Source organism: Lissotriton helveticus, chromosome 8, assembly GCF_964261635.1.
Source record: "Lissotriton helveticus chromosome 8, aLisHel1.1, whole genome shotgun sequence".
Lineage (NCBI taxonomy): Eukaryota > Metazoa > Chordata > Amphibia > Caudata > Salamandridae > Lissotriton > Lissotriton helveticus.
Window position 1 is genome coordinate 1,069,505,344 of NC_136069.1, and position 14,331 is coordinate 1,069,519,674.

Below are 14,331 nucleotides of genomic sequence, written 5' to 3' on the forward strand. Positions count from 1 at the left end.
AGATGCAAACTGCAGATCACATAGTCAATTCGACTTTTGTGCCTCCCATTGTCGAAAGTTGGTGAACCAATTCTGTCCCTAGCTGTTCTCCCGTTCGTAGCTCTCAAGCCTTTTTCAAGACACAGTGCATTAATAGCTATAATGTCCTCTGTCCAACGGGAGACTGGTTTCAGTTGTAGTTCAGGGATGCCCCAGAAGGAATCCTCATCAGCACCAGTGAAAGCATCTCCCACAACCAATGGCTCAAACGTCCTATTAAGGTCTCCTGCTATAACAATGTTATTTTTAACGGAGTGCTCCTCGATGAGGTCGGCCAAGGTTAATAATGTTTCAGATCGACCTTTGGAACTCCTAATATAAATATTGTAAATATCAAGTGACCCTGTTCTGTCATTAGAAATCCTAATAAGCTGGATATCATTGTGTCCAATAGCTATGTTTTTAACTGAGAGATTTAGTGCCTGTCGAATCCAGATAGTAAGCCCCCCCATAGGTCTACCTTTCGGACCCTTGACGGCTGGCACATAAAAATTCAAATAGCTTAATACAAAGACAGGATCGCAAGCCCAAGTCTCCTGGAATATACAAATATCAAATTGGGTAACAAAACCAAGCCAGTCCCCACAATCGAGCTTGGATGTCAGACCAGCTATATTCCAGGAGAGTAGGTTAGCAACCCCTGACAAACGACCCTGGTGTAATCCAGGGAAAGAGTTTAGTACACAAGCCTCACCCTCTGGTTGGACAACCAAGTTATTCAACAAATCATTGGTAAGGCAATTAACATTCTGGGTAGATAAGCTATCCGAATTTTGATCCCCATTCGCTAGTGGTACTTGGCTTAGATTTATAGAGAGTCAATCACAGTCATCAAGATTGGAAAAGGCTGAAAATCTATTCTCTAGATTTAGACCCCACTCTGGTTGCTTCACTTCCCTCCGCCCTTTTGTTGGGACAACGTTCCACTTAGTTTTTAGCATTGTTTTATTAGAGACCCTCCCACTACACTGATAGAAAAAGTCTAAAGTGAGTGGAATGATTTCAGTCGATCTCCGCTGCGGAGGTAGAAGGTTGGGTAGAATATTGGCCAAAACCTCTGGGTCAGAAAAATGTAGGATGACACAATCACCCAGAAACTTCTTTGTGCTATTGCCTATCCACCTCACCCTTCTAGCCTTTACTATTTCGTCAGCCAATTGGTGCTTACCCCTAGGAGTTATTACCATATTATTTGTTAACCAATAAAGTGCTTTAGACAATAGGGATGAGGTAGATTCTTCCTGACCAGACTGCAAGAGAGGAACATTGGCTAAAACCAAGACCAATGGAGAGGCCTCAACTATCAACTCTACCGAGCCATTTACAGATTCTGGGGCGGAGGATGCATCTGAAGGAACATCTTTATTCTCTGCACTATCTAAAATGGATATCAAGGGAACCACCGAAGGATCTGGTAGTGAGGAAGCCCCACCACCCACCAAAGAAGAAGAGGCCTTACTGGACTCAACCCTACTAGAAACAGCATCCGGTAGTTTGCCTACTTCAGATAAGGTTTGATTCAGTAAACCCCCAAGGCGATTCACTTCCTTAGTGAGTTTATCAATTCTGCCTAACAGCGGATTAACAATGTCCTTTATCTTAGTGTCTATCATACTCAGTAAGTTCTTAAATTGACCACTAGTAAGAGACATTGAAACGTCATCCAGAGTGTCATCTTCTTCCCTTGTGGATTTGCTAGGGGGCGATGCAATCTTTTTGCGGCTTGATCTGAGCCCAAATCGTTTTGGCTGTGGCTGTGGCTTTTTAGCCCCTCTGGTGGATCGTGGAGCAGGCACTGGAGTGGGAGCTTTGTCCTCGGGTAGTTGTTGATCAGTCTCCGTCTCACTCTCGCTGTCTAGCTCAATCAGAACCGACCGGTTCATTACAGCGATATCAACTTGGTCAGATTCACTTACAGGTGGACAGCAGGAGCTAGGTTGCTCTGTGGACTCGGCAAAAACTGAAGCCGGCGAAGTTGGTGAACTCAGGGCAGACGGTGAACTCAGGCCAAGTGAAGATGTCCTGTCACTATTAATTTTGGCAACTACCTGAAAGATATAGTTGTCCATAGTGTTTTTTGCAGGGGATAACTTTTTGCCGGGCATATTTCACTAACAAACAATGCTTTTCGGAAGCACGGAGTAAAACAGGTGCTCCAAGAGTCAACAATTCAATAAATAACCCCCAGCTATAACACAGGCTCACCTCCTTAAATCAGGTTTTCAAGCAGAGTAACGGGCCCAACCCAACCTTGCCCAGCCTCGGACGGCCTCAGACGGCCCGCCCTTGGCCCGGGCTTAGCCCGGCGCCGCCCGCGCGCGTCCCGCGACGCGGAGGAAGCCGCGCTGTTTTGTGCGCCTCCGGTCGGGTCAAGTGGCGTGGGTGGGCGGAGCTAGCCCAGCCAGGGATTATGGTGCCGGTAGTCCCCCTGCTCGTCAGCCGCGTCCGATGTGCAAAGCGGCGGTGGGGGGGACTTGCAGATCAAGGCAGCAGCGCTCTCAGTAGCGCGGACCCCAGCAGTAGAGTTTTCCTCTGTCCCCGAACAGGCAGCAGACTCTGCACGGATATGGCAGGTAGAAAATGCGGTCTCCCACTCCTATGTGGAAGCCGCGCTGTTTTGTGCGCCTCCGGTCGGGTCAAGTGGCGTGGGTGGGCGGAGCTAGCCCAGCCAGGGATTATGGTGCCGGTAGTCCCCCTGCTCGTCAGCCGCGTCCGATGTGCAAAGCGGCGGTGGGGGGGACTTGCAGATCAAGGCAGCAGCACTCTCAGTAGCGCGGACCCCAGCAGTAGAGTTTTCCTCTGTCCCCGAACAGGCAGCAGACTCTGCACGGATATGGCAGGTAGAAAATGCGGTCTCCCACTCCTATGTGGAAGCCGCGCTGTTTTGTGCGCCTCCGGTCGGGTCAAGTGGCGTGGGTGGGCGGAGCTAGCCCAGCCAGGGATTATGGTGCCGGTAGTCCCCCTGCTCGTCAGCCGCGTCCGATGTGCAAAGCGGCGGTGGGGGGGACTTGCAGATCAAGGCAGCAGCGCTCTCAGTAGCGCGGACCCCAGCAGTAGAGTTTTCCTCTGTCCCCGAACAGGCAGCAGACTCTGCACGGATATGGCAGGTAGAAAATGCGGTCTCCCACTCCTATGTGGAAGCCGCGCTGTTTTGTGCGCCTCCGGTCGGGTCAAGTGGCGTGGGTGGGCGGAGCTAGCCCAGCCAGGGATTATGGTGCCGGTAGTCCCCCTGCTCGTCAGCCGCGTCCGATGTGCAAAGCGGCGGTGGGGGGGACTTGCAGATCAAGGCAGCAGCGCTCTCAGTAGCGCGGACCCCAGCAGTAGAGTTTTCCTCTGTCCCCGAACAGGCAGCAGACTCTGCACGGATATGGCAGGTAGAAAATGCGGTCTCCTATTCCACCCGTCCCGGAAGCTTTTTTTTTGTAGTTTAGATGTGGCTACAATTCCGATTGTAACCGGGAGACGGCTCTTCCTTTTTCCGCATTCTCTGACCATAGAGACCTGATAATCGCGACTCCTTCCGTGTGCCAAGGTTCTTCCGCACAATTAATGCTCGTTAAATGCAGATACGAAGCTCAATGTAAAATGACTGGGCTTTTATGATAAACCGCCTGTCCCTCACCACGCATGATTAGATGCTTATGGTTCTCCATTTATTTATCTATCACAATATATACATTTTATAACTATCTACAATAGCTTCACTATTAAATTGCTAAAAGAAAAAAATTACATATGTAAACACAAGGAAAGTAGCTTAAAGTACATTAACACTTGAAAGTCTGAGTTTATTAATATAACTGAAATATTGATATATTACCTTCCTTATACATATATACCTTCAATGTACTTCTGTATCTATATATTTACCATTTCATTTCTACTGTTAAAATGCAAAAATGTAGCCTCTCCACTACGCTACCCTATATTTCATCCTATACCTCTCTCAATATCCCCTCTAACTCCACTCTATGACTCATTCCAAACCTCATTCTACTGCTATGATCCCCAAAAATACCCTTTCCAGACTCTTCCCTCCTCTATACCTCCTTGCATCAACTCAAACCTTGTTTTACTATTCAGATCCCCCAATCAAGCCTTTCTAAACCCTTCCTTCATGTATCCCTCCTAGACACATCCACATCCTCATCATCTTTCTCCCTAATCCAATTCTAGATACTCTTCTCCCATCTCTCCTTTACTCATCCCAAACCTCCTCCTACTGCTATGATCTCCAAATAAGCAGTTTCTATGGACGTCTGCAGGGAGGGGGGCAAGGAAGGGCGCTGCCCCCCCGCCCCCCCCATCAAGAATCACCCGGCCTGCCGTACTGGTGCTGCTGTGGTGTGTTTTAAAATGTAATTGTGTGGGCAGTGGCATTTTTATTTCATTTGTAAGAATGAATGGATCTTTTAATTTTGTGAGTAGGCCTCTTCATTATATAATTTTAGGCCAGCAGCACCAAATCCCTATGATATCATGACGAGTGCTGCACCACCTCACTTATTGTACGCTGTAAAGAACCGCAGATAAGGACAGTGGTGTTAGTCTGCAGAGCCATAAATATTAAGAGCGCGAAAACTGCTGCTGGTCGGCAAGATCAAGAGAGAAGGTCCGGGCCTGCCTGCTCCCACAGCTTGAACTAAGTCTTTGCTTCTCCTGTTTCCTGTCTCTGTCTCTGTCTGCACATTCGGAAGCTGGAGTGGAATGTTCTATATAACATCAGCGTGTGTTCTGGAAAACCCTAGATCGTTAGGGTTTCCAGACATAGAGTGACTGATTTCGTTAACACTTTGGCATTGGGAAATCAGATATTGTGAAATGATAGTTTGACGGGGCTGACGCGTAAACCTAAGCGCATTAATAATTACCAGTATTCGTACAGTGTACTGCCACTGTCTGGTATGCAAATCGACTATTTTAATAAATATTTCTTTAAAAGCTTACACTTTTGATTAACAGCCTCTCGCCCAAAAAGAATTCAGGTCTTTTTGAGCAAGGTGTATTATCTGCAATAAGAAAATAAATTAACTGCTTGTTAGATCCTCCATTGCACTGCAAGATGGGAAGCTCGTTTGTTGCAAACTGCACAAGCTTCAATGACACATTGTGCACGTTTGAAAGTAAAGTTCAAATGTACACAGTTTCTTTTTATTGATGTCTTGAAGCCCGATAAAGCTGGGCAGGCGGTCTATAGGTCAGGTTGCTGCCTACAGATCAAGACATCATTACTGTAGTCTCATTTATACCTCATAGCTTTGTGTGACCTTGGGCAACTCACTTCATCTGGGGGAGGGGGCAGGTAGTACCGTGTACACAAGGCAACGGAGCCATTGAGATAAATAAGTTGGACCAGCTAGCTACCTTTCGCAAATATGTCTCTGCTGAATCTGCTGGAATGTCTTTCATGAACTTCCCTTTTGAGTATTAGATTTCATTTGTGGTTTATGTTGCACCAGCATTTGTGTTCAAATTTGTAGCTCTTGATGCCACATAGCAAGGACCTTGAGTCTTAACGTCTGGAAGGAAGGTTGAGAATGAATTGGCTAGTGTCTTATTTGCCCTCGATCCATTTCTTGTTACAATCTGTGCTTGCTTAAATTAAGATCTGTGTGGCAGTGAAATGCAGAGACATGGGGTACAGGGCTACAGGGTTGTTCCCGTCAGCCGTGAGCCCTGAGACCTGCTGCCGTGATTCGCCTCACCACTTTCAAATGTCACTAGCCGCCACTGAGTGGAAAGCCCCAAATTCCACACGTAATTCCTCATTTATATGAAGAAAACTTATAATTGGAAGTATTTGCCTCACCAGATAAATAACTCACTCACTCACTCTCAGTATTGGTATTCACACGGTTTAGTAAAATCTCAACACACTTTACCCCATTTGTGGTCGATGCCAAAGTCATAAACTACATTCCCAGCAAGGAGAATTAAAAACACTGGCCGTGATTAACTACAGCGCTATCAAAATGAAGTTTTCAACAATAATGTGCAATGACAATGCTTGTATTAACTGACATACATTGTAAAGTTTATTTTTCCCCAAAAAGTATACTATATAATATTGATGGAAAAAAAATGAATATGTCCGTCTGTAATGCAACTGGTGCTCATGTAAAGCGCTCTGATACCTTTAGGTCGAGTTCGCGCTGTATCAAACTACAATTTTTTTAAAAAGCAAGCGTTGCAGATGTTGTAGAGCTCTTTCAGTGTTCGAGGCGCTTCTAGGTTCAAATGCGTATGCCTCAATTGGCTAACATTTTATCTCAGGAACAGCTTTCCTGCTAAAAATAATAAACACCTGGCTATTCTCTACAATATGATTTCAAGTGATTTCTACTACAAAGTGTACTGGTTTGTTTAGGCAAATTGAGACCCTGCCTCTCACACTCCTTCACAGTTCACCTTATGCAATAATGTGCTGCCATACCCCTGCCTCATCACTGTTGGAGCATACCTCGAGATCGCACACACAAGACCAAAACGATTATTTATAGGCTGAACCTCAACCCACAGATGTAGTACCTTAAACTAAAAAATTTAAAGCAAGACAGAGTGGTCACAAAGTTGCCAGATTGGTTTTATTCACACCCAAAAACATACACGCCACTTTACAGACTTTCCCAGTAAAGCACTACTTTAGTTTTTTCTCGTCTTTGAGTAGCATTTTTTTTTATCAGCTGAGGAAGTTCACCATTCCTGGAGGTACTGAGATATCTTGTTGTTGCATGGTGTAGAAAATGTTTCATGTGATCCTTGTCAGCTGTTGTCCTTTTATTAGTTAATGAAACGTGTAGTGTACTGCAGCTTTATGTTTATAAATGTGGTCTTTTAAAAGCATACTCTTTATGCTTTGTAAGGATTTAAGCAATGGACATTGAAATGGGTCCCCTTCCGGACCCTGTAGTCATGTCCTTACCTTTTCAGGCAAAAACGCTCATTGATTTCTGAATAACGAGTCCATAGGCATTAAGGTAAGTGTGTTGTTCCTGCTTACATTTCACATACTTTACTCAATCCTTCATTCTCTGTGAGTGTTTGGTTTTTCCAGGAAGTTGTTACTGTTTTTTGAGACAGATTATTACTCTTGTTTAGTGCATAATTTGAATTGAGTTGTTTCCAGCTGTTTCTAGCAGAACACAATTGGATTGTATCTAAAGGCAGTGTGAGTTTCTTTTAGTGGAAGAGTATGGTGTTCAGTGGGGAAGAGGAGGTGGCACTATGGCCAGAGCTGCCGAATTTGGAACTGGGGAACCAGGTTCAGCCTTCTCTCCTAAGGGAGCACATTCCCATGCTAGAACTTACAATGCTCCGCTAGACCTTAGAAGCCCTGGTGTCTTAGCACCAGCATGTCCCTAGCTGTGGCAAGAGTGGGTTAACCTTGTAGGCCTGTCCACCATAATTCATACCGAAGTTTACCTTCAGTCTTGTGGGCAGGCCTACGAAGCAGCACACGCTAGAGCGACAGTGACTCAGTTTCTAGACCCTTCCCTCTTCTATCCCTCCGTTATCCTTTTCAATCCAACTAACAGAGTCACATGTCCACCGCTCAAATGAATTAACATTTCCCACCGCTCAAATTAATTAATATTTCCCTATACTTATTCACCACAAATCCTTTTTGGGTTCTGGAGAGCATGCTACTCACCGAAAAAGTGCGTTGACGCCTCATCAGGCGTAGTAAGTGCTATTTAAATGCATTTACGATTAAAGAGCCTAGGTGTTCCAACATTTAATTGCACCGTCTGCGGTCTTTTGGGCAGAGGTTTTGGGGACCGGCACACATTATTTTACAAATTAAGCACTTGTTTTGGGATTTGCCTAGTCAATAACTGAAAAGGCCTTACACACTAGGAGTGTTTGATATTACAAGTCAGCACTCTGCCACGATGTGCTACACAATGTTTCAACAGAGATTACTAGAATCTGTGACGTTCACATGGAGGGTTCGAAACTTCAGATGGTTTTAGAGTGAACATTTCACCCACAGAGGCACCACATAATGCTGATCTCTCAGATGACTGTTTCTGTCCACATTTTGGAGCAAATAATGGCCCATGTACTCTCTTCCCCCTTGTCCAAGAGAAAGGTAGCTGTGAATGCACAAAACAGGAAAATGTGGGCCATTGGGGTGTAGGGAACGTAGATGGACCTATGGCTTCATGGGGGGGGGGGGGGCATCAGGCTCTACATCCCGCCGGTCTTAAATGTTTCACTTTTTCAGGGTGTCATTTCCTGCAATTGCTGCAGTTCTACATAGACTACCTGACAACCTATCCGTCACCTACTCCTCATCCACATCCAGTCCCTGATTATTTTTGGCCCTGCAACAAACATATTTTGTGCTCCTTTTATCATGTATGTAGCCCATTCCTGAGCTAGAGTCCATTTTTGCTGAGTGATAGATTTTATTTCTACAACTGATAGTTTATGACCAATCCCTTTAACAGCATTCGTTTACTGACCTGCATATGACTTGTTATCTGTCTACAAATGTGCCAATCAGTGAACCACATTAATTAAAACGGGGTAGTTATTGGCTTCACCACTGCTTGTTACAATGTATGCTGGCTCTGGCGTCTGGATGTGTGATGTCACAACTCAATTGTCATAAACTTCCACAGAAGAGTAGTAATGCGTTTTCTAATTAGAGGACCCCAGTGGCTTCGCTCCTATTTTGTAGTAAATAAATTAGAGGCACGGTTTTATTCATGTATTGGCGGCTTCCATGTACTCTACGTAAATAAAATAAATTACGTTGCACTACTCTATTCAGTTATTTTGCTCGAATGGTCATCTTGTCTATGTGAAATATTTAAGACAATGGCTGGAACATAATGGTGTTTAAAATCTAATGCTTCATTATTGTTGTAATTTCAAAGAGCAAGCCAACACGAGAAAATGTGAAGAGCTTCAGGCAGAGGTGAACCAGCTGAAACAGGAGTTGCAGGTAGGAATCTCTGTAATCATTTAAACTTCAAGTGCAACTTTAAGATATTACATATAAAGAAGAGATGATTTAAAAAGAGAGTTTTGCAGTATGTCCTGTATGTGGCCATGAACAAGTATGACATGCAGGAAAATAATTTCAAGCTGAAATATTATTTTCCTGCATGTTTTGCACACATTTAAGATAATTAGAAATTCCAGTCTCACTATTAAAGAGATCTTGGAATACTATTATAAGTAACATTTATATGATTAACAAAAACCTCTTTACATTTTCAGAGTAATTGGCACTGACTGCAAGCACAATTAATACAAATAGCTTGCTTTATTTGAGGGAGGGTAATTAGAGTCTAAGGTGGCATGGAATGGCTGGTCTCTTGTGAGCTTTGGCAACTGATCCTATTTCTTTGGCACTCAATCCTGAAGCTGGACTGCTAAAGGCCACCCAAACTACATCACTGGTGGTGTAACCTCTTGTGATGCTACTCCTTTTGTGGGCCCCGATTATTTTTATTTGTAAAGTGCAAGCATACACCTAGCAGCTTCACGGCGCTATAAACACTCAGAACTATCAAAAAATGTCAGAGGAACAAAACTAAAGGATTTTGAGATTTTTACTAAATGATGTCAGCATCTCAATGTGACGTAGGTACACGAAATGATATTCCATGGAAAGAAAGTCAAGGCAGAGCATACTGCCATTAATTATGAGCTTTGCAAATTGTGGTTTTATAAGAACGTTTTCAGATCTCAAAGGCCTGTTAATTTTGTGTCAGGACAGACGCTTCTGAAATGTAGAGCTGCCCCTCTAGAAAGCTTTATAACAGAAGCAGACTGGTTACATTTGATCCTGTGCTGAAAAGGCAGCCAGGAAACAGATCTATGTCCTACCGACATCTTTTTATATTTATGAAGATTACAAACCACTCTAACTGTCAGGTTTTGTACTCTCTGGCGTTTTTAATTAGTAGCCTTAATCAATTGCACCTTACAGGCATTGACAAAGTCAAACCATGACTTTATTGTGGCATTAGCCAATACAACTCCCTAATCACCTAAACATCAATAGTTAGCAAAGTAGCTTTGACTGCAAAAAGCAAGCAGATGCATCCTTGAAATTTTGAGGTATAAGATTAAGGTATTTTTCAAGACGAATCCTAGCTCTTTACCTTCCCAGGCATCGCATGTGGCAGGCCATTAGTCTCTTGATAAGATAAATTAGTCCATGGGTTATTTTTTCTCAAATTGAAGTTTTATTTTGGAGCAGTTCATTCAGAGAAAGTTCATATTTATCCATTTCCAGACCAACATTAGGCAATTGTTCAGATCTCCCTTTAATATCTCCACAAGTTTATTGATCCATAGAATAATCTGGTTATCATCACATAAATTATTATTTCACGAAGCCTCTTACATTTGTGTTCTTTAGGTACATATAGGTATAAAAAAGAATTGTGACAATGCCCATCCCTGTAGAACTTCACACAATAGAGGAAATTGTCTTGAGTTTGAGTTTTTGGATCATTCCTAAAAAATGATCTACAACAATTCACAGGTGTTCCACAAAAGCCTACCTCCTCAGTCTGCATAATCAAGAAGGAATCATCAACTATATCAAAAGCAACTAAAAGGTGAAACAGAATAAGACAGGTGGGATCACCACCATCTAAATAGAGTCTTCAATTATTTTGAATAAAGATCCAGAGAACGACACGCCGGAGAAAGGAGAACACGCCGCAGGAGACCAGAGAGCCTCTTAAAAGGAGGCGGAGCGGTGGAGCATCGACCGCAGACTTGCGACCCACGAACAGTGTTTCTCGCCTCGGCGGAGTTTTTCTCAGGCAGGGTCCGGGCTGAAAATCACGAGCCAGGGATGCTACGGGAGCCGTGGAGCCGTGAGGAGCCGTTGACGGTTCGACCCGCACCTGAATTGAGCCCCTGCCTATCCGCACTATACCCACACCACCCCGTACTGCACCAGCACTGCAGCACACGTGGTTGAAAACACCGCGATTACGTGGAAGGGCAGTGAGGCACAGTGAGTTGAAGGAGCAGGCTCGCAGGCTTCATGAAGTGATCACCGCAGAGGACGAAGCTCCGAGCCATGGGTTTTTTCGGAACTTGCATGGCATTTTTAAGGTGTTTTTGAAGAAGGAAACACCGATATAGGCAGTGGGAGAGAGAAATAAGGGTACCGCGAGCTGCTCTAAGAAATCCTGAGGCTGCATGTAATTCCGCAGCATCACGGGGGTCAGTTAAGACGGGCTGCATCAGCGGCGAGGCTCAGGATCAGCGGCCACGTCCTCGAGAAGTAAGGTGAGGAGAGAGGCAACTTGTGGTTAAGTGCACCCCCTTCCCCAGGGCAATAACAACTGCCCAGGAGAGCCTAATACCTGCAGTTTTTAAGACTGTTGTGTGTAGAGAGCCATCCGGGCTCTCACATACATTGTATCCTTACACGCACGCACGCACACGCAACCTTGGGGCGGGCTCGCCCCTCGGTATAAATAAACAAGCGGAAGACCGCTCGGGGTCTTTCCGGCTGAGTGCAAGCAAGTGTTGGTGTAGTTATTCAGTGCATATACATACACGTGGTAGGCCCAGCCTCACCACTCTACATTGGCGACGAGGCCGGTGTACCTGGACCCGCGTGTGTCTGCCTCGCGCGGCGGTGCCTGCCGCTGTGCTGCTCTGGCCCCGTGCGCCTGAGACCCGCCCACGCGTCTCCCGTGAGGGTGCGCCTTCGGCTGGCGGGACTCGGGACCGGCGGAAGCTGACGTGCGGCTGGGTGAAGGTCCTGCGGGTGAGTGCTCATCTGCCCCGCTTGCGCGGCCCCTGCCTTCCGCACTCCGCCTGCCACCGCGGAGGAGGCGCGCCTGCTGACTGCAGGCCCGGCGAGCGCCACGTGACGACCCGCCCTGGGCCCGCCCTCGCTCTTCGGAGCTGCCGCGCATGAGGCGCCCTTGCAGAGGCGCGCGCTAGGCACGACGCCAGGCCCCTCCTGCTGTGCTCCTGCCCTCGTGGGGCGAAGGGACGTTCTCACGGACTGTGAGTCAATTAATGGGACCATTTGAAGGTGTCAACACGATCCAAAAAAAAAAAATAAAATCAAATAAGGGAAAAGGCAACAAGCATTGGCACATGCAACAAGGCATCTCCATTCACATTGGCTCCCACAAGGCCGTGCATCATTGTCCTTGCCGCCACAGCTGGTCCCTGGGGTCCTATCCATCGCCACTGCTGACTCTTCCCGCGTCACGCCCTAAGGCGCCTCGAAACGCTGCGTGGCCTGCGCCCCTGCCCTGCGCCTCACGCCGCCGCCATCCCGGAAAGCACCAGCAAGGCCAGAGTGACGCCTCGCCATGAACAACGGCGCTCCAGGAGCGGTCCAAGACGGGGCTGGCCAGCCCCCCCAGCAGCAGCCAGCTGCGCCCGCCGCTCAACCACAGGCTCAAGCACAGGCCGGAGCAGGCGCCCCTGCAGGTCCTCACGCACCCGCGCCCCATGCGCATCAGCACGCCGGCGTAGCACCCATACCGCCATTCAGCGAATCAGCAGACCCGGCAACGGCGGCCGTCCGCTGGAGAGCATGGGTCGGACGCCTCAATCTGTACTTCAGGGGCACAAGAGAAACCGACGGTACGGTGAAGAGGTCGCTCCTCATTCTCTATGGGGGTCAAGAGATCTATGACTTATTTGAATCGCTCCCGAACACTGGAGCCGAGGACAACTATGACGCCGCAGTCGCGGCCCTCAACGCGCACTTTGACCCTCAGTTGAACAATGATTTTGAAAAATTCAAATTCAAGCGCGCATGGCAGCTGGACTCCGAGTCAGTCGACATGTACTACACTCGACTCCGACGGCTCGCGAGCACGTGTCCCTTCATCAACCCTCGCGACGAAATCAGGGACCAGATCATCGTCGGCTGCAAATCTAAGTTGCTGAGAAAGCTGATCCTCCGACAGCCGGGGATCACCTTAGACGAGATCCTCATCCTGGCAAGGTCGCACGAGTTGTCGGATGCCCGGGCGGAGGAGATGGAGGTCGCGCTGCGCACCCCGGTGATCGCCCCGTCTGGGGCAAGGGCCCCGGCCATCAAGGAAGAGCGAGTGGAGGTGATCCAAAGAAGATTCCCGCCAGCAAGGCTGCGGGGTGGCCCGCCAAGGGACAGCCAGTGCGGGTACTGTGGTGTGGACCATCCTTCCACGGCCACGTGTGGTGCCAAAGGCAAGACGTGCCTCAAGTGTGGGCGCATGAATCACTTCGCTGCTGTCTGCCGGGGAGGGAAGTTCCGGGCAGCAGGCCCGCGCGCCAGAACAGTGACCCAACGAGTCCGACAGCTGTCTCTTGACCAGGAGAGACCCCCTCCCGACACGGAGGCTCAAGACCGCCGGCCCAGATATGAGGACGACGAAGACGATGAGGTGTATGTCATCTCCTACGTGAGCCGGGCATCCACGAAAAGGCGACCGCCTCCAATGTGTTCCGTCTCAGTGGACGGGACGAGTGTCAACGCGCTGATAGACACCGGGGCGTCCGTGAACGTCATGGACTCGGACCAGTATGAGCGCATGTCCCCAAAGCCGACGCTAGCACCGTCCGCGGCACGCATCTACACCTATGGCGGGACAGAGCCCATGCCTCTTCGTGGAGTGATTCAAACCACAGTAGTCAACGGAGAATATTCGACTGTGACCAGATTCCACATCACCGAGGGCAAGAAAGGCACCCTCCTGAGCTGCCACACAGCAGAGGATCTGGGACTGGTGTTTTTCGCCAACCAAGTACACCAGGCTCACGCTGACTTCATGTTAAAGGACTTCCCAGAACTGTTCAAAGGCCTCGGCAAGCTCAAGGGTAAAAAGTTTAAGCTACACATTGATGCGACGGTGAAACCTGTCGCTCTCAGACACCGGCGAGTACCGTTTAACCTCAGGCCCCAAGTTGAGGAAGAGCTTCGCAAGCTTGAGAAGTTGGGAGTGATCGAGAAAGTGTCGGGCCCGACACCCTGGGTCTCGCCCCTGGTGGTTGCCCCAAAACCGAAGCAGCCGGGAGCCATACGTCTGTGCGTGGACATGAGGCTCCCCAACACCGCTGTCAAGCGCGAACGACACATCACCCCCACTATGGACGATATTATAGCTGACCTCAACGGGGCGAAATGGTTTTCCAAATTAGACCTCAACTCCGGATATCACCAGCTGGAGCTAGAGCCGGCTAGCAGGTACATCACCACGTTTTCGACGCACGTGGGGCTGCGTCGCTACACTCGGCTCAGTTTTGGCGTCTCGTCGGCCGCCGAGGTCTTCCAGAACGCCATTCGCGAGGTGCTCTCCG

The 14,331-nt window shown here is 47.8% G+C and overlaps 1 protein-coding gene across 1 annotated transcript in view; it reads left to right on the forward strand.

Annotated features, from left to right (window-relative positions):
• LOC144771874 (cilium assembly protein DZIP1-like) overlaps positions 1–14,331 on the forward strand; it is a 1,571,028-nt gene that overhangs the window by 236,742 nt on the left and 1,319,955 nt on the right. Inside the window, exon 4 of the mRNA XM_078656123.1 lies at positions 8,925–8,992. Coding sequence (XP_078512249.1) covers positions 8,925–8,992 — 68 coding nt within the window. The remainder of the gene's footprint in view (positions 1–8,924; positions 8,993–14,331) is intronic.